Source organism: Propithecus coquereli, unplaced genomic scaffold (genome assembly GCF_000956105.1).
Source record: "Propithecus coquereli isolate 6110/MARCELLA unplaced genomic scaffold, Pcoq_1.0 Scaffold39, whole genome shotgun sequence".
Classification (NCBI taxonomy): domain Eukaryota; kingdom Metazoa; phylum Chordata; class Mammalia; order Primates; family Indriidae; genus Propithecus; species Propithecus coquereli.
This window is the reverse complement of record NW_012149618.1, coordinates 3,027,841-3,047,264: the sequence shown is the minus strand read 5'-3', so window position 1 is coordinate 3,047,264 and position 19,424 is coordinate 3,027,841. Positions and strand designations below refer to the sequence as shown.

The 19,424-nt window shown below is 54.8% G+C and overlaps 1 protein-coding gene across 1 annotated transcript; it reads left to right on the top strand.

Annotated features, from left to right (window-relative positions):
* The first annotated feature begins 2,579 nt into the window (after positions 1–2,579).
* SLC30A3 (solute carrier family 30 (zinc transporter), member 3) lies at positions 2,580–10,095 on the top strand. The gene is made up of 8 exons (XM_012652509.1): positions 2,580–2,809; positions 6,359–6,540; positions 7,127–7,273; positions 7,369–7,522; positions 8,095–8,293; positions 8,552–8,657; positions 8,895–9,029; positions 9,947–10,095. The coding sequence occupies exons 1-8, from the start codon at positions 2,715–2,717 to the stop codon at positions 10,093–10,095; spliced, it is 1,167 nt and encodes a 388-aa protein (XP_012507963.1). The 5' UTR covers positions 2,580–2,714.
* Positions 10,096–19,424: the final 9,329 nt, after the last annotated feature.

Here is a 19,424-nt window from a genome sequence, read left to right as displayed (position 1 = left end):
AGGGAATAAATGTTGAGTAAATGTTGAATGAACAGTTCTTACGAGACTACAGTTCCATACAGGTCACCAGCCCTAAACTGACCTTCCAACTCCTGAGTCATTTTCCTAGCTCCTGTCCAGGTGCAGCATGACTTCCTCAGGCCTGGCATTCGCGAGGACCCTTTGCAAAGATTTTCATAAGGCCACTTGATGGCTCTTTGAGAAACAGGTGCAAGCACCCTGTTTTGCTGCCAAGCTTTCCTTACATAAATTTCCTAGCGGAGGTTGGAATTCCCACTGCCGGCGTCCTCGGCTTCCGGAGGCGGCACGTTCCGCGTTGGTCAGCTCCAACGTGCCTCTCCCTTCCCCGCCAGCTAGCTCCCGCGCGGTGGCGGGTTGGGCACGTGCCAGCGTCTGCGCCCCCTCCCGGGCACTCGGGGCTGCTGTCCGCGCGCGGCGGGCTGCGCAGGAAGGGAAATCCCGGAGGAAGCCATTGTTGTTTTGTCCCCTGTTGTCGTCATCAGCTGAGCCTGCCAAGAAGCCCGTTCCCCGCATAGGGCTCCGCGGTTTCTCCCCATTCTCCAGCTCACGCACGCCGGCCGCTTCGGGCCAGGCTAAAACACTGGAGCCTTGGAGTGCGCGGTGGCCCCTCCGCATCCCAGCTCCAGGGTTCTCAGAATTGGGGAAAGCCCTAGGACGGGCGCGGAAACTTAGAAAACCGACGGCACCAGGCGGGACGTGCCCTGGGCCCTGGCATAGCCGCGCAGGGACATGCGGCCCACCTCCGCTCTGACACGGGCAAACGAGGTGACCTTGGCCAGTGGCCTCCCCTCTCGCCGCCTCAGTTTGTTCCCCGGTGACCTGAGGAGGTAGCTGAAGTCATTCTAGCTCCACGCCTCTAGGGGAGGTTGGGGGGAGAAAGCCCCCCTTCGCTTCCTCACCCAGTCGCCCCCTCGCCCCGCTTGGGCTTGGGGCTGGGCCTTGGGCCAGGAGAGGGGGCAGGCGCCGAGGAAAGGCAGGCTGCGGCCGGGAGCGTGGCGTGGGCGGAGGCGCGCGCAGACCCTTCGGTTCCCCTGTACGGCGCAGTACATCACTTCGAACACGCCGCCCGCAAACCTTGGCAGGAGCCTAGCATTCTCCCCTGCCAGCCCGCCGCCCAGCTTGCCTAATCCGTTTAAGCCTCACCTCCTCCGCGAAGCTCTCCCAGGTTAACCCCATCACTTCCAACCACTCTATCTGGCACGTGCACCAGTTTTGTTTTTGTACAGGCGCGGGCTCATTGTTTGGAACAACAATGTCGGGGGCGGGTGTCTATCTCCAGAACCCTCAGTTCAGGACGCCCGGTGTGTTCTGAAGGATACGGTTGATGGGTTTCTAGCCTGGGCTCACTAACCACTCCCACCCTCTGCGCTTCCCCATCCCTGCTCACTCTCTCCCCTCCTCCTACGGACCCTCCTCTTCACAGACTGTCACAGCTTGGAGTGCACAATCCAGTTCCCACCCCCTTTTCATTCTACAGTGGCGACAAGTGCCAGGGGCAGAGAACATTGAGCATTTGAAGCTTCGACTCCAGGCTGGGCCACCGACTTTGCTGTAAGTCGCTCCTTCCCCTGGGTTTTAGTTTCCCCAAAATGAGGCAAAATGAGGTAATGCCTGGGAAGGTGCTACAGGTACGGAGGTTAGGAATCACCAGTTGACAAGCTGAGCCTCAGCACCCCCTCCATAAACCGTGGCTTGTGACCCCAGAGAGATGGCACGGACTCCACCGACTGCCCCCTCCTGTGAGAGCACCGTGACCTACAGTCTCTTCAGTCGTCAGTGCAGCGTCCTGACCCGGGGAGGAAAAGGGGATGGGGTTCCAGTCCGAGCCCTTTATTCACAGCCTACATGACCTTGGACACTTCTTCCTTTGGGACTGTTCACTCATCCGAAAAGCAGGGATAATAATGGGTTGAAGGAGAACAGGAAGCTTTTTGTCACCCAATGTCTCCGTATAAAAATAAATGATCATTAGCAGTACAGTGCTTGGCAGCACATTTTGCGCGTGAATTCCGACCCCGGATCCTCCACAGAGGGGTTTCTAGCTGGAGTCCCTGCAGTACTCCCGGGCGTGTCACCACCAATCATACACATTCTTTCTGGTTCTCTCTAGATAGGTAATGGGTCCGCACCTGTTCCAGCCTCCGCATAGGGGCTGGAGCCACAAGGTAACGGGGTGGCGGGGCGATACACCCGCACCGGCATGCAAGGGACGATGTACCTTGGGTGAAGTTTGTTGGGGAGGTCCCTAGGCTCGAGGAGCTTGGCCTGGAACCGGTGGGCGGGACTTGGTCAGGGGCGGGGCTAGATAGACAAGGGGGCGGGGTTATGGAGATGGGGCGTTCTCTAGAACCCCGGTGGCTGGGCGCTCCCGCCTTCCCCGCCAGGCTCTGGCGTCGGGAAATGGGCCTTTGGCTATGGGGGCGCGGCTCCGGGGCGGGGCTTAGGCGTGGGAGACAGGCCGGGGAACCTGGAGGCGGGGCTTGGGGAGCTCGCCCCACGCGGGGCGGGGCTCCAGCGGCCGCGGGATCTGCAGTTCGGACTCCACGCGCCACAGTCGCTGCAGTTCCCTCCACTCTGGTGGTCCCGTGGCCCTGCGGGGAGTTCGGGGGTCGGCGGGCCGCTTGGACTCGGCGCGGGGCCGGCCCCGCCTCTCCCTCCCTCGTCGGGGCCTAGACGGTCCGGGCAGCGGGGACATGGAGCCCTCTCCCGCCACTGGGGGCTCGGAGACCAGTCGTCTGGTGAGCCCCCGGGACCGCAGCGGCACTGGCGGCGGCCTGCGTTTGAAGAGGTAGGACAGACCTTGGCTGGCGCTTGGCCTGGGGGTGTCACACTCCTACCCTCGGTCCATTTCGTTGTCTCCCTCGGCGCGGGCCCTGGCTGCCCGCCCCAGCGCACCGCGGCTCCCTCGGCCCCGCTGCGCCTGGCTCTGTCGCGCCCGGCTCAGTCCCGTGAGGCCGCACAGAGCCCCCCGGCCCCAGCCAGCCTGCCCAGCCAGCCCCGACCCCAGCCCCTCTGCAGCCAGCTACGCTTCCTCCCGGCCGCCTGATTTTCTCCGGGTCGGGCGAAGCGGCCCCCGGCCGGCGTCCCAAGCCTCCAGACCCTTCCACTGCCCCCACCGCGTCTGACTTCCCTGGAAGCTGCTGCCGCTCCGTCGGGCCGCAGCCAGCGCTGGGGGCCCCCGATGTCCGCATTGCTCCGGGCCCAGGCGGAGCACCTTGCCGCCCCGGAGCCCCATCTGTAGGCCCCGGGTCCTTCTCTCTGCGCGCCCGGGCTCGGGGCACCCCCTCCAGCCACGACCAGCTGTGGGCACCCAGTCCGAGGATGGGCCCGGGCTCAGCGCGGGGTCTTCCAGGGCCCTGGGAGGCGGGCGGCCGCCGGGAAGCGAGGGGGCGGCAAGGAAGGAGCAGGTGCGATCTGGGCGGCGGGGGTATTCCCGGCTCCGCACAGACGGGGCCGGGGGCGGCGAGGTGTGAAATGAGGCGCGCCGAGCGGCCGGGACAGCGGGCCGGGGGCGGCCGGAGAACCGCCTCCGCGTCCCGCCGGCCTCCCGTGCCCGCCGGCGCCCTACGCCTGCCCCTCGGAGCGGCCGCGCCGGGCCCTCCCGGGCCACCTCCGCTGGCCATTTTGTCTGTTGGCTGACCGTCCGTTTGTCTCCGGAATTTGGCAGGGTCTCCGGCTTTTTGTCTTCCCCCATCTCTCCCAATCTTTCTGTTTCTCTCCCAACCTTCTCTCCCTTTGTCTCTGACGTGGTGCTTCAGTGTGTTTCTCGCTCTTTTCTTGGGTAGGGGCCTTAAACCTGGGTGGGCGGGGAAGTGGGTGAACACAAGGGAATGGAGACCCCTTCCTGCAGGGGCCTGCAGAGTGGGCAGCTGGGGGAGCTTCAGCCGTGGCCCTAGCATCTCTTCACATCTCCTCTGACTTTGCTTCAGGGTCTTCTCCCCTCACTACCTCATTCCTCTTCCCCACTCAATATTATTTGTTGTTCGTTGGGGCATTCAGAGGGCCAGGGAGAGGAACCAGCCTTTCCTCCTCTCTAAGCAGAATGTAGCCACCCCACATACACACACCCCCGCACACCAACAATGAGGCTTCTTCAGTGCCCAATTTATGCAGAACAAAAGGCAGCAGCCTGTTGATGGGTGGCTACCGTGGTGACTGGTGTGCTGTACCTCAAGGCCAGGGGAGGCATCTTGCCCAATGCTCCAAAGCCACCCAGCCGTGGTTTGCTCTTCAGACCCGCATCTCTGACTCCCAGCCCATCTTCGTTCTCATATGACCATTAGTCACCAAATCCTGCAGCATTTTCTGAAAGAGGCACTTCCTAACCTACCTACCCCTCCTCTAAAACTCTGTGCTGGGAGGCCCTGGCCTTGTCTGTTCTAGACCCCTCCATCTCCTCTCCTTTCCTCTCTTCCTCCCAAATCAGCAAGGTCATCTCAGGGCTCAGGAAATTCTGGTTCAAGGAATCGATGTATCTCCCTGTATGTTTCTTTGAGCCCATCACTTTCCTCCTCAGTCCTCCCCCTGGTGCCTCCCACTTGAACTCCACACCACAAACCTTGTCATTGTCATTCCCCATGTCTGGAGCACCCTTCTCCACCTGGGTCTCGTCTCCTTAAACATATCTTCATCTGTGAAGTTCTCCTTACCCCCTGTGAGTGGATGCTTCCTCCCCTGTGCCCCAAAGTCCTTTGTTCATAACTCTTCCAGCACCAGCCTCTCCTTGCGTAGTAAGTCATTGTTTCACATCTGTCTCTCCCACTAGGCTGGGCTTCGTTATGTGCACGCTGCCTGGCACACCTCACTGAACGAATAAGGATGGGTTTCAAAGCCACCTTCATCTTCCCATCTCCCCATCTCCTCTGGAAGCACACCCAGAACCATATACACCCGATTCTAAGTCTTGGATGGGGTTTTTGAAATTCGAGAAATTAATCTACCTACAAGCACTTGAATTTTCCCTACAAGCACCAAATGTCCCCCCCACCTCCTTCAAACCTCAATTCACCCACTTGGCAGAGCTTTCCTCGCCAGAAGGCCCCAGGCATCCCTCCCCACTCTGCCGCTGTGTTCCCTTTTCTATCTGGAGCCATTGTTTTCATTCATGGGTATTCTTGTCACACCTCCCCTAGTACTGTATTTTCTATTCATGTCCTTTATTCTCTGGAAGGTTCTGTCCTTGCTGGGGTTCAGGTTGGGTAGTGGTGGAGGTGAGAATTGGCCCAGAATAGGTCTAAAACTCATTCAGCCTGAGCCTAGCCTCTGGGATCCCCCGGTAAGGCCCTCAGCCCCGTTTATTTGTCAGGGCAGGCTTATGCCACTCTGCAGTTAAAGTGGCCTCTGCTGGGTGCCTGTGGTGAGACTGAGGCCCAGTTAATGTGTAGCAGACTCCGAATCCAGTGCTCCTACCACTACCATCCCCCGCCATAACAGTCTGCACCCCTACGGCCTCATGACAACCTCAGCTCTGGAATCTAGCCCTCAGTTCTCTGTGCCTAGAATCTCAGACTTTTTGGGTCCCAACATTCCACTCCCCTCTTAAAGGGCCGCATTTCAGCTGCATGCGTAGAGAGGGAGGGGCAGGATCTGGGAGTTGCCTGGGAGGGAGGTGCACTAAGGCCAGGATCACATGCGGAGTCCAGGTCCACACTGTCATACCAGCTTCTCTTCATATTGCCTTCACCTGGCATGTTCACCCGTCTTTACCAAAATGCTTCCCATTCTTCAAGGCCTTTCTCATGTTATCTCCTCTAGCGGTTTCCTTGATTTCCTCCTTAGAATTAAACTATCCCTCTATCCTCTGAGCCCTGATAGCACTTTAACTGCTCTAATGGCGATGACCACCTTCTGCTCTGGATTGTAGCATTTAGTACACATTTGTCTTGTTCACCAAGGGCTCCCGGAGATCAGAAACGATGTCCCGCTCATTTTGTATTCCTTGTGGTGACAAGCTTAATAAATTGATTTGGTTGGGGTCTAGTCTAAGCTCTACCGCCAACTGGCTGTGTGGCCTCCATTACGTCCTCTCCCTCTCTGAGCCTCACATTTCTAATTTATTTAATAAAATATTAGACTAGACTGTCCGTAAGGTGCTTTCCAGCTGTGAAGCTCTATGGCTCTGTGTATGGAAGGGAGAGGGAGGCTGGGGTCTAAACTGTTCATTTGGCCCCCATCTCTCACATGGCCCTCTGTCCACAAGGCTCCTGGGTATGACAGGCCTTGGGACGGAGAGAGAGATGGGCCACATCTGATGAGGCCAGCCTGGGGCACGGAGGACCTGGGGTGAGCAGGCCAATCTGTGGGCCAGGCCCAGGCTGAACCCTGTTGCTCGCCTCAGTCTCTTCACAGAGCCCTCAGAGCCCCTCCCCGAGGAGCCCAAACCTGTGGAGATGCCCTTCCATCACTGCCACAGGGACTCCCTGCCGCAGCAGGGCCTCACCCCCGAGAGGCTGCAGGCGCGGAGGCAGCTGTACGCCGCCTGTGCTGTGTGCTTTGTCTTCATGGCTGGGGAGGTGGTGGGTAAGTTGGAGAGCATCCTCCCGACACCTGCCTAAGCCACTGTCCGCTCAGAGTCCCAGGGGTGTTCCTGGGTGGAGGTGCAGAGATGGGGATGGATGGGATGGGCGTGCTGGGTGCCTAGGGCTCAGGAAGTGGGAGTGGGTGAGGGACAGAGCACCAAGGGGAATTTGGGCCAAGGTCCGGGGCCCATGGGCTGGGGCTGATTTCTAGGTGTTAACTGGGCTTTTAAAGGCCTATTTTCTTGTTATTAAAACAAATTATGTCATTGTAACCTGGGCATGGTGACGCATGCCTGTAATCCCAGCGACTTGGGAGGCTGAAGTGGGAAGAACCCAGGAGTTCGAGGCCAGCCTGGATAACATAGTGACATCCCATCTCAAAAAAAAAAAAGATGGCACTGTAGAAAAACTAGAACAAGTAGATGAGTGAAAAGAAGAAAATGAAAACTACCTGTAATCCCATCACCCAAGAAAACCCCAATTCACATTTTGGCGTATATCCCTCAACTTATTTTCCACGCCCATACGCACATACTACCTGACATTTGCTAAATGGAACAGCACTGTACGCCATTTTGCCCTGGCAGGTGGGTATTTGGCGCACAGCCTGGCCATCATGACCGATGCAGCCCACTTGCTGGCGGACGTGGGCAGCATGATGGGTAGCCTCTTCTCCCTTTGGCTCTCCACACGTCCAGCCACCCGCACCATGACCTTCGGCTGGCACCGCTCAGGTAAGGCCCCTGCATGACCGGTGACCCTCCGGTCTTGCTGGAGGGTAACTTTCAGGGTCCCAAGCAGGTCTCTGATAGCTTGTCTCCCCCTGCAGAGACTCTGGGGGCTCTGGCCTCCGTGGTCTCCCTCTGGATGGTCACTGGCATTCTCCTGTACCTGGCCTTCATCCGCCTGCTGCACAGCGACTACCACATCGAGGGGGGTGCCATGCTGCTGACCGCCAGCATCGCAGTCTGTGCCAATCTGCTGTACGTTCCAATGTGGAGCAGGCACCATGTGGGGCTCAAAGTGAGGGGTCTTCCTCCGGGATGGGGGAGCTGGCTCTCCCCTCCCCCGCCAGACACACTGACATGCACACACTCAACTGTCTGCCCTGGGCCTGCCTGAGAAGGGCCTGGGATACAGACCTAAACCTCAGTGTCAACAGACATTTGTTAAGGGCCTACTGTGTACCAGCCACTCTGGTATTGTCTCATCAGTATTGTCTCATTTAAACCTCACAACCACCCCTAGTAGGCAGTATTACCCCTAGTTTACCGTTAATCAAATCCATCCCAACAGGTGACCAGGTGACTTGCCCAAGCCACATAGCTATTTAGGTAGCAAGGCCAGGATCTGAATCCACATCTCTGGCACCAAGTCCAGTATTCTCTCCCCCAGCTGCATTATCTCTCTCTCGGACAGTGCTGTTTTCTTCCTGGGGCTGGGAATATAGGTAGAAAAAGGGCTATGGGGGAGGTAGGAGGAGGAGGCATGGACGTAGTGGCAGAGGAGGCCGGGGGCAGGCCACCTGGGCTGAGCCACTCTACTTCTCCCTCAGAATGGCCTTTGTGCTGCACCAGGCTGGGCCCCCCCACAGCCACGGGTCCAGGGGGGCGGAGTATGCACCACTAGAGGAGGGACCTGGGGAGCCCTTGCCCCTGGGGAACACCAGTGTCCGGGCAGCCTTTGTGCACGTGCTGGGCGACCTCCTGCAGAGCCTTGGGGTGCTGGCTGCTTCCATCCTCATCTACTTCAAGGTATTGTCTGTGGGGGCCTGCCCTGCCTTCCTCCCCACAACTCCACACCCCAGCCCTCCTTCCCAGGACCCTCAGCCTCCTTCCGCCCAACTCCAGTTCCTACCTCCCAGCTCCCCAGGACTCTCCCAGCCCTGGGTCATGTTCCCTTTCCCCTCTCCAGGGTTCTCGGGGGCCTCTCAGGTCCTATTCCCCAGGATGCCCCTAGACTTGCCCTGAAAGGTCCCTGGTTGCTGGGCTCAGGATTCTCTTTCTCTACAGCCTCAGTACAAGGCAGCTGACCCCATCAGCACCTTCCTCTTCTCCATCTGTGCCCTTGGATCCACGGCACCCACCCTCCGGGATGTTCTTCGCATCCTCATGGAAGGTGAATCAGACACCACTGCTCCCCACCCTGGGGCCCTCTCTGACTCCCTCTAGCACTGGGCCACCTCTCTTTTCTCCGAAGAGAGTGGTGAGAATGCCTGGGTGGGAGGATTTGGGCATAGGGTGAATCGTGGGGGTCAACAGGGTGATTGGATACAGGATTGGGGAGGTGAAGGCTAGGGGGCTGCCCCTGGCAGGAGCATCCCTTGTGGTAAGACATGGCTGGTGCTGGTTGCAGGTACCCCCCGCAGCGTGGGGTTTGAACCCGTGCGGGATACATTGTTGTCAGTGCCAGGAGTCCGGGCAACCCATGAGCTGCACCTGTGGGCCCTCACGCTCACCTACCATGTTGCCTCTGCACACCTGGCCATTGGTGAGTGTGCGCTGGCCCCAGCCAATTACTTTCTGCACACGTGCCCTACCCCCAGCATGGACAATAGCTTGAATTACTGGATTGTTGCAGTCTTTCTTGATCCTCTCTGTTTCTGTTTTTGTCTCTGTCTCTCTCACTTTCTGTCTCTCACACACACACATATGTGTGCATGTTGCATGTCGGAGGCAAGGAGTCCCAACATGGTGTTCTGGCAGAGGTTTTGCCCTCTCTGAAATAGCACAGGGAACCCACAACCCTTTAAAAGATTACTGGTACCTACAGGTCTAGTGATAGGGCCACAGCTAGTAGATTATGGCACCTCCCCTCTAGGGTATCACATAACTATTAAAACTGATGATTATGAAGAATGTATGGCAACTAGGAAAAATGTTTATGGTATAATGCTGAGAGAAAAAAGCTGAATATAAAATTACATCTACATTATGATTCAACTATTAAAAATATATATGGTGACTCATGAGCTGACAAAGGATTTTTGAGTTTCTTCCAGATGCAAGAAGCAATCAGAGACATGCAATTTGGATGCCAAAAATATTATAATTTGTAGGATATTTGATGGTAACTCTAGAGGGACAATGGGACAGAATATTTAACATCTGGATTGTCCTGGGAAATCAAGTAGTATGGCTGCTGAAATATTGATACCCAAAGACAGAAGAGAATAGAAGACTAGGAACAGTTTAGTGCGTTAGCATGGTCGATCGGGGGTGACTGTCTCCAACATTTTCTTTGACGATTTTACGCTGTTCATACAGTACAGAAAGAAAAGCAAGCTCCGCATTTACGCGTGGCTTTAATGCTGTGCAGCCCTCGGCCTCTTCGTGCATCCTTATCTCAGCCCCTGCCTGTTCCTGACTCCCTGGGGACTGATGCTGCCTCTTATCACTCTCCCACAGACTCCACTGCTGACCCTGAAGCTGTCCTGGCTGAAGCCTCGTCACGGCTCTACTCCCGGTTTGGATTCTCCAGCTGCACCCTGCAGGTCGAGCAGTACCAGCCAGAGATGGCCCAGTGCCTGCGCTGCCGGGAGCCCCCCCAAGCCTGAGCCACATCCCCATCCTCACCCCACTGCCAGGCCCAAGCTCAGCCCCGGACTCTCAGCACCTTCCTCCCTGACCACGGAGAAGGGACCGAGCTGGGCCCATATCCATCCTCTCCCCCTCCTTCCACCTGCCAAACTCCCAGCCCCAGCCCCAGTGGGCAAGACCAAAGTGTGGGGGGGAGTGTGGTGGGAGTCAGATGAACAGATGTGACCAGTTCAGGGGCAGGGACTCCCGGGCCTCAGTGCAGTGGGGGTGTGAAAGGCCCGTGGTCCCTGCTCCCCACTGTCTGGGGGGCCATGAGCCCCTTTTCGTGCAGTCCATTTGTCCGTGTGGCTGGCTGGCTGGGGGCATCTGCCTGTCCGTGTGCTGTTGTTGTGCCTATGCCTGGGGGAGGTCAGCAGGGGCCCCCTCCCCATGTGGCCCTCGCTCTGTCTATGCAGGGGCCCCAATGCCTGCACTTTGTCCATGTGTCCTAGCCCTGTGGTGTTGTCTCTGCGTGCGTGATCTTGGTATTGTGGCCTGTGTGTCTCTGTGCCTGTGTGGCTGTGCTGTGGTCTCTCTGAGTCTGCTCCATCCATGTGTCTGTTTGGGAGTCTGTCTGTCCATCCCTCTGTTGGTGCTGTACCCTCGGCTATCCCAGAGAGAGGGAGGACTTCTCTGCAGCTCCACCAATAAACTTGTGTCTCACTGCACCTGCACCCCCCCGTGCTGACTCCTCAGGAGAGGGAAATAGAACTGGCCATTTGGGAACTGCAGAATCCCTCAGCGGGAGTGACCTCCCCCTGCCCCACACCCTCAGATATCCATTCCGATGTAGGCTAAAACCCACCCATCTCTTCACTCCCTTTCCCCTATCTCAGGGGATGCTCAAGCCCAGGTCCTTGGCCCTGGGAGAGTCCCCACGTACCCAAGCGTGGCTGCAGGAGAAAGCTGGAAGGCAGGGAGCCAAGGGGGTCCTGGGGAGTCGTTCATTCCCGAAGGCTCCAGAGGCCAGGGGCCCTCAGGCTGGTTGGAAGGGAGCTGGGTCCCTTTGGGGAGAGAGGTTGGACCACAGCATTGATGTGGGCTTGGTTCTTAAGATGCGTAAGGTGTCCGGGTGGAGGGCGCCCTCAGCCTTAATGCCCCCTGACAGCAGCCAAACCTGGACTTGCGGACACCAAGGACCTCTTTTACACTTACTCCCCCTTTGCCTTTTTTTTTTTTTTTTTGAGACTGAGTCTTCCTCTGTTGCCAGGGCTAGAGTGCCGTGGCGTCAGCCTAGCTCACAGCAAGCTCCAACTCCTGGGCTCAAGTCATCCTCTTGCCTCAGCCTCCTGAATAGCTGGGACTACAGGCCCACGCCACCACGCCCAGCTATTTTTTTTTCTATTTTTAGTAGAGACCAGGTCTCGCTCTTGTTCAGGCTGATCTCAAACCCCTGACCTCAAGCGATCATCCCGCCTCAGCCTCCCAGAGTGTTGGGATTATAGGCGTGAGCCCCCGTACCCAGCCTCCCTTTGTATTAAGAATCACATATTTTGACAGATTTGATCTTTGCAAACCAGTCTCATGAAAGGATTGTTGATTTTATCTTTGAAAAAATCAAATTCTTGGGCCGACACAGTGGCTCGCGCTTGTAATCCTAGCACTCTGGGAGGCCGAGTCAGGAGGATCGCTTGAGCTCAGGAGCTCAAGACCAACCTGAGCAAGAGCGAGACCCTGTCTTTTTTTAAAAGAAAAAAAAATAATATAAAAAATCAAACTCTTTGTGCTTTGATTTTGAGTTTTTTTTTGAAATTTTTTTTTTTTTTTTTTTTGAGACAGAGTCTCACTCTGTTGCCTGGGCTAGAGTGCCGTGACATCAGCCTAGCTCACAGCAACCTCAAACTCCTGGGCTCAAGCGATCCTCCTGCCTCAGCCTCCCAAGTAGTTGGGACTACAGGCATGCACCACCATGCCCGCCTGATTTTTTCTATATATATTTTTAGTTGCCCAGCTAATTTTTCTATTTTTAGTAGAGACAGGGTCTTGCTCTTTCTCAGGCTGGTCTCCAACTCCTGAGCTCAAACGATCCTCCTGTCTCGGCCTCCCAGAGTGCTAGGATTACAGACGTGAGCCACCGCGCCCTGCCTGTGATTTGATTTTAGATTTAATACTTTAGGCCTTCCCACCCCAGCTTGATAAAATTCCAGCCCAAACACTAAGCATTTCATTAGCTCATGCATATTTCTGTGAGGCTTCCCCCCATAAATGGAAATATCTTTATTATAAGATTATCCTTTTTAAAATTATAAAAGAAATATATACTTGTTTTAAGGGTCCAACAAAGGAAAAATGTATAAAGTAGAATGTTTCCCCTATAATCACACTCCCAGAGATAACTGCTAATCACAGTTTGTAATCTACCACCCATTTTTTACATACATACCAACACTTCTATATAATAACATAAATGGGATCGTTTTATAGGTGAGATCATGTAACCTGCTTTTATGACTCAGCTATACATCCTGGACACATCTTTCTATGTCCAGATACATAGATTTCATTCCTTTTTTAAGGTGAGGCTTTTAGACTCATTGAAAATTGACTCCAGAACTGATGTCCAGCTGGAGCCTCGGCCCAGGCTGGGTGAGTCGCTGGCCCGGGCTGGGTGTGGAGGCTGGTGAGACAGGGCTGGCGCTCCATCACACTGGCAGCAGTGAGACTGCCCCAGCTGCTCGCCACGCCTTGCTGGTTCCTGATACTTTCTCATTTTACGAGTCATTGATTACAGACCCCAAGTGACAGGATGGGGGTGGGGAAGATGAGGACTCGATTTTCACCCTATAAACAACTGTAAGCCACAGCCTGTCCTGTGTGTGCCATGCCAGGTCCCTTTGCAGGAGAGGGAACACAATGCTCAGGGCAGAAAGAGACCTCACCAAGCATCCAGTCCCTCTTTTGCCCCACATCCCTGCAAGATGAGGAAGAGGAAGCTGAGGCTCAGAAAAGGAAAGGACTTTCGCGAGGACACCCAGCAAGCGCCAGGGCAGGGGCAGAGCCCAGGCTCTCGCTCCCGCTGCAGGTGCCTTTGGAGTTCTTGCCCAGTTGAATTTCTCAGCAGACCTTTTGTCAGCTTCTCCTCCAGCAACCTGCTGCCACCAGCACTCCCAGTCCTGGGCCTGTGGGGTCAGGCTCCTTGGTCCCGACTCTGCCTTCTAGACCCTGGTCGCAGTCGAGCTCTCTGCATTTCAACTTTCTTAATTATAATATAGGGAATACATGACATTATGGGTTTGAATGTGCCTGGTATATACAGGGCGTGTACAAAAGAGTTAGCTCTTGGGTTGAATCCAGGATGCAGGGGTCAGATTTCAGGGGAACAGGGTGGCCTAGCACCCTGACAGCAGGGACGGACAGCAACACTGACCGAGCTTAGAGCTTACACTTTGTGCAAGGCACTGTGAGCTAGATGGTATCATGCGCCCCTTACAGACGGAGAAATAGGCTTGCCTGCCCGTGGTCATGCAGCTAGGAACTGTCAGGGCTGAGAGTCACACTGGGTCCTGCCTGCTGGAAGTCACAGCCCTTTTCCCATGCCACCCTGCCTCCTCCTCACCTTCAGGCAGGAGGATCGGGAGATGTCTCAGGAACATTCTCCCTGGGAGCCCAGGGATCCTTATCTGCAGGGCCGCCAGCACTCCCCCATTGTCCCCACCCCACCTTACCCAGAGGCCCTTTCCTCCAGTGCCCTGACCTGATGATAAATTATGTGGTGGGGGGAGAAGTGAGGGGAAGGGGCTGAGTGAGGGAGGGGACAAGGGGAGGCCAGAAGAGGCCAGAGCAGTGGGGAGGGCCCAGCCCTCCACCCAGCCCTGACAGCTCTTTACACAGCTGATTAACTAAGGGGGAGGCGGGGAGGGGAGAGGCCTGTGATCAGACAGGGACCAGAGAAAAGGGAGAACAGAGAAAGGGTGAGATGGAGAGACGGAGGGAGAGAGACAGGGTTGTCATGCTGAGAGTTGTAGGGGCTATAGGAGTGTTCAAAAGAGAGACTTGACACCAAGGGGCCAGATGGAAAAGCCAGAATGGCAGGGTGTGGATTTGAGAGGCCTCGTGCTGCAGAGAGTGGGCAGGCAGGGGACACCCTGCAGATGAGCACATCCTGCCCTCCTCCCTGGGCTGCTCACCTCGGGGAGGCCCGGGATGGGGCCTGCACCATGTCTGAGAAGGCCGGGACTGGGTGGGGCAGGAGAGCAGCTATCTGGGCGGAGAGGAAGCTCAGGGCAATGAAGCAGTGCCCACCCGCCCCCCTTCAGGACTTCGGTACGGGCCAGTCTAAAGGAGGAGCTGTGGCGCCCCCTGGCTGCCAAGAGCCAGAGTGTCTCGGGGAGTAGTGCCCGGCTGGGATCCAGGAGTCTCTGGAGGAAATCTCAGGACTGGAGTCAGGAGGGGAAGATCCCCTGCCCTCTGCCAGGAAGATTCATTCTACCCCTTCTGTGGGGAAGAGTATTTGGGGTGTTTCTTTTAGAGTAGAAGGACTCTTCCCCCTCAACTTTCCAACCTCTCTTCTCCCAACTCTGCGAGTTCCCAGGGCCTCCCTGTCCCTGGCCTGAACCCCAGGGCCATCCCACCAGCACTTTCCAAGGGGTGCTGGGCAGTTCCCAGGCCCCAGGGGGGCAAAGCCTGAGGTCCCAGATGCAGCTGTGGTCACAAATGATCCCACAGACAAAGTGGGCCATATTGCCACGACTGGCAAGAGAAAGCACGGGAAGAGTAGGTAGGAAGGAGGGTCCCCAGTTGTCAGAGCCTGTGCCTCCCTCCTTCAGCCTGGGCCCCAGCCTCTCTCTGCTCCTGCCACTCCCTGTGTGGCCCCAGGCGCTCACCTGCTCTGGGTGACACATGCTGAGGACAGGAAGCAGTCCCAGGCCTTAAACCCGCTCAGAGGACATGACCCAAACAACCTTAACCTCCAGTTCCATTCTCTTGTTCCCTTTGGCTCAACAACGATGGGCTATGAATTTTAAAAGGACTGTAGCCAAAAGCCTGGGGAGAGACAAAAGGGAACCAGGTTCAGAAAATAAAGAAGATGACACAGCTTACCAACATAAGCAGGTTTCAGACCTACAACAGCAACTTGCTTCTCCCTGACAGTGAAGTCTGTCCAGACATCCCACCACCTGCTGGACCAGGCCTCAGTCACAGAGGACTCCTGGGGGCACAGAGGGGGTGGGGAGTGCCCTGCCGCCGGCACGGTCCTTGAAGGAAGCCACGCTTTCCTCAGGTTTGCCTCCCCACCTCCCAGCTCCCAGCCAGGCACCGAGTAAACACGCAGTAATGCAGTAATGCAGAAATGAATGGGTGAAGGATGGTGACCAGAGGGACCTGAGGCCAGTGACCCATCCCCAGCTGTCAGTCAATACACGGCCCATGATGTATCCTCTGATCCCAGCTCCCACCAATGGGCCAAAAAGCCAGTTTCTGACATGCTGACTTCTCCCGGTAACTCCGCAGAAGTATTTGAGGCAGAGGCAGTAATTTTTCTTTCGAAGGTCCTCCAGGGCGGGTGACATAGCTTCCCCCAGCCCCACCACAAATCCACATCTAGCTTCCCCTTTAGCTCTGCTTGGTGATCCTCTCATTAGTCTCCTGTGGCTTCATCACAGCTTTCCTAACCTTCTCTAGACCCTTTCAGGTCCCAAAGCCAACACCTTTTTTCCTCGCCTCTTGGCAAACAACTGAAGCTTCTAAACCAATTCCTCAGAAACCCCTGAAGCCTGGCGCCCACCTTACCGCTACAAAGCATCGGACTAACAGCTATTCTGACAACGTCCTTGCCTAGATTTCATTTTCTTTGGCCTCCTACAGGATCTGATTCTACCAACACCTCCCATATACCTCACACCCCTGAAATTCTGGGACTCTCAGAGGGCTTTCTTCTGAGTTCTCCCGCCCTTTCTGGGATGCCGGCTGTAGCCCCAGCTCGTCCACCTTGCTCCTTCTCTTGAACTAACACAGATGCGTATTTTAAGTGTCAATTACCTTTATGTTGATGCTTCGGTCAACAAATGTTTATTGAGCGCCTACTATGTGCTCGGCATTGTTCTAGGTGCTGGGATACATTAGTGAATAAAGTCCCTGTTCTCAAGGCATTGTGTTATCACACATAAATTGCACGTATTTGTCTCTGTCGCACCTTGCTCCAATTCACCAGCTCCAAGACTTGTCCATGTAGGTGGCCCACAGCTGAGGAGTATCATGCCCACACAGAATCCCTCCTCCCCTACCCCAGCTGGCTCTGGTCTGTCTTCATCCGTCCTCATTCTCCCAGTCTCAAGGTCTCACACTATGGACTCATTTTTCACTTTCCTCTCTCCTTAGTGTCTTATAACATCCATTTCCGTCTTTTAGTCCAGACCCTTGTCACCCATCATCTGTGTTTACTGCAACAACTTCCTAATTGGCTTTCCTATGGCAGAATGCTCCTTTCCCCACCTCTTCTAGGCGCTTCTGCCAGGCTGGTCTTCCATAAGCACTCATTTCACCGCATTCTCCGCTCTACATACGCACCAGCCAATGGCTCCCCACTGTCTCTGGAATACTGCACAGAATTAATACCAGTTTTACACTGGGAACTTCCAACTCTACCCTTTTATTAACTTAAAGCCCTAAGGTGCACGACTTGCCCGTGATTGCAGATAGTTGGAAGAGGCAGGAATAGGATACAGGTGACAAAGCTCCAAGTGGACTACTATTTTGAGGGGATGTTCTCCTTCACTAGGGTCGACAGTGACAAGTTGGGGAGAAATGACTTTGCAATGATAAGCTGATGTTAGGCCAGACTTCTTTTATGGGGGCAGGAGGAGGATAGATTTAAAGGGTTCATCCCGAAATGTCAAAAGGAATGTTTGTATTTGTACAGTGCTTATAGCAGTGCTTGGCACATAGATTTTTTTTTTTTTAAAGAAATAGATCAAATCTCTTAAGTATCTAAGGAGGACAGCAAACCAGGAAACTAACTTTTTATGGCTAAGGACAATCACACAGAGCACATGAAGTTGCTCCTCAGTGGATGTGGAACAGGCTCAGACAGGGCTGTTTTCCTTTATTAAATGGCTGTTTTTATTTTTTGCCGATAGCTTCTTTCATTTTATCTCCCAATGTAATAAGATCTAATTTCTGGTTGTAGGGGAAAGAAGTTTATTCAACTCAGAGCTGTGTTATGATTAGCAGAGCCAAAGAAAGGATCAGGGCAGGAACACCTCCCACCACTTAGCAACTGAGTAGAATGTGTTTGCTGCTTGGCAGCAAACATTGCTTCTACTCCGAGGGTGACTCTCCAAGTTCTGTGGGAATCTGTGTGTGACAGAGTCTCAAGTACTGAAGAGTACCGGGGAGGCCGGGCGTGGTGGCTCACGCCTGTAATCCTAGCACTCTGGGAGGCCGAGGCGAGCGGATTGTTTGAACTCAGGAGTTTGAGACCAGCCTGAGCAAGAGCGAGATCCCGTCTCTACTAAAAATAGAAAGAAATTGGCTGGACAACTAAAAATATATAGAAAAAATTAGCCAGGCATGGTGGCACATGCCTGTAGTCCCAGCTACTTGGGAGGCTGAGGCAGGAGGATCACTTGAGCCCAGGAGTTTGAGGTTGCTGTGAGCTAGGCTGACGCCACGGCACTCACTCTAGCCAGGGCAACAGAGTGAGACTCTGTCTCAAAAAAAAAAAAAAAGAGTACTGGGGAAAATAATCTGACTTGTTTGAATAGTTTCAGCAGGGAAACCAAGGCTCTAGAAAATAAGAGTCCTAAAAATGGTAGTCTATTTTCCAACCAACAAAGTCCTCCAGGTACCCGAGGGAGAACTTGTCAGGCAAGGCAGGGTTTGGAAAGACTAGGAAAGGTTAACACTAGTGGGGCCGGAGTCATGTCTCACCTCTCAGGGACAGAGCACTATACTCAGCCCCACCCTTCTTCACACAGTTCCCAAGGTTATGAAATAGTATTTCTGTTGGAATTGACATCCAAACCTCTTGGTCTGGTCTGTCAGCCTCTCAACCCCAACACCACCGAGCAGGAATCCTCTGCTGGGTCCGGTGTGTCTCCTCCCTGTACTGTAGACACCATGTCCAGCTGTTCTGTAAATAAGATTCTTCACCCTCCCGTCCACCTGCCAAAGCACACCCTTCCTCAGAAGCCAGCTCCAACGCCCGCTGCCCGGGGCTTTTCTGACTCTGTATCTGCGCCGCCCTTGTCTGAAAACTGGCTTGCACGGGACACCTGAGGTCTGCTCTCTGGCTGCTGAGATTCGAGCGGCTTGTCTTTCCCACTGGTTTTGGATGTCCTCAAAGCCAGAAATGACCTTTTCCTTTGAATAGAAAGGAGGATTTGAAGTCAAGCAGTCTTGTGTACATGAGTCTTGAGGCTAGCGGTCTGGCAAGCTACCCAGGAACTTCTCTGAGCCAGTGCCCTCATCTGTAAAACGGCTGGAAGGCTGTGTGAGAAATACGCATAAAGCTCCTTACACCAAGTTTTCAAAAAACCAGGTCCTTCTCCTTTTCCCATCCCTGAAACATGCTAACAGCTCTTAGGATGAAGTCGGTTCTTCCCGAATAGTGTCGGAGCAGTTTGGACCACTCTGTGCCAGTGTGTGGCAGTTTAATCTGTAGGAGTCACTGGATGCCTTATGACCTGAGACTAAAAATAGAGGGTGAGAATTATCTTGCTTATCCTTGTACTCCCATTGCACATGGTGTTTTGGACTCAGAGGGTGCTAAGTTAAAGTTTCTTGGAGTTAAAAATGAGTGAGTTCTCCAATGCTAAAGTTCATAGAATGGAACGGTTGCTCCCCAGAAGCCCTCGCCTGCCGAGACACATGAGCTACTCCACCCAGCCCCCTGCCCTGGGGTCTCCAAGCCAAAGTTCTCCTCAGCTCTCTATGGCACCTGCCGCTCTGTCCAGTGTCAGGCAGAGGCTCCCAGGGATGGCAGGTAGGAGGGGATCCAAACAGTGATGGTGGTTGGAGAACTCTAGGGTGAGGTTTTGAGAACACCATGGCAGCCTTAGCCACCAAGCAGAGGACTAACCAGAAATAAGTGGGAAGAGTGAAGATTAGAAGATAATGAACCTCATCGGCCCAGGCCTGTGTGCCCAGCCTTCCTTTCACCATGACTCGGGCGCTCTCCCAGTGTCTGGGACGAAGGTGAAACTATTTGTCAGGACTCTAAATGCAACTTAATTGAGGAAGGAGGGCTGGACACTAGCCTGAGTCCACAGGTGAGCTTGCCAGTGTACCACAGGACTCAGAGCACAAACAGAATAACATGTTCCTGCCCGGAGTCCTAAAGGGCCACAACTCTGAAAACGCTGAGTCT

Coding starts and splice junctions, on each gene's coding strand:
- SLC30A3 (XM_012652509.1), top strand. CDS start 2,715: ATGGAGCCCTCTCCCGCCACTGGGGGCTCGGAGACCAGTCGTCTGGTG. Junction 6,541..7,126: donor CATGGCTGGGGAGGTGGTGG/GTAAGTTGGAGA, acceptor TTGCCCTGGCAG/GTGGGTATTTGGCGCACAGC. Junction 7,523..8,094: donor GCAGTCTGTGCCAATCTGCT/GTACGTTCCAAT, acceptor CTTCTCCCTCAG/AATGGCCTTTGTGCTGCACC.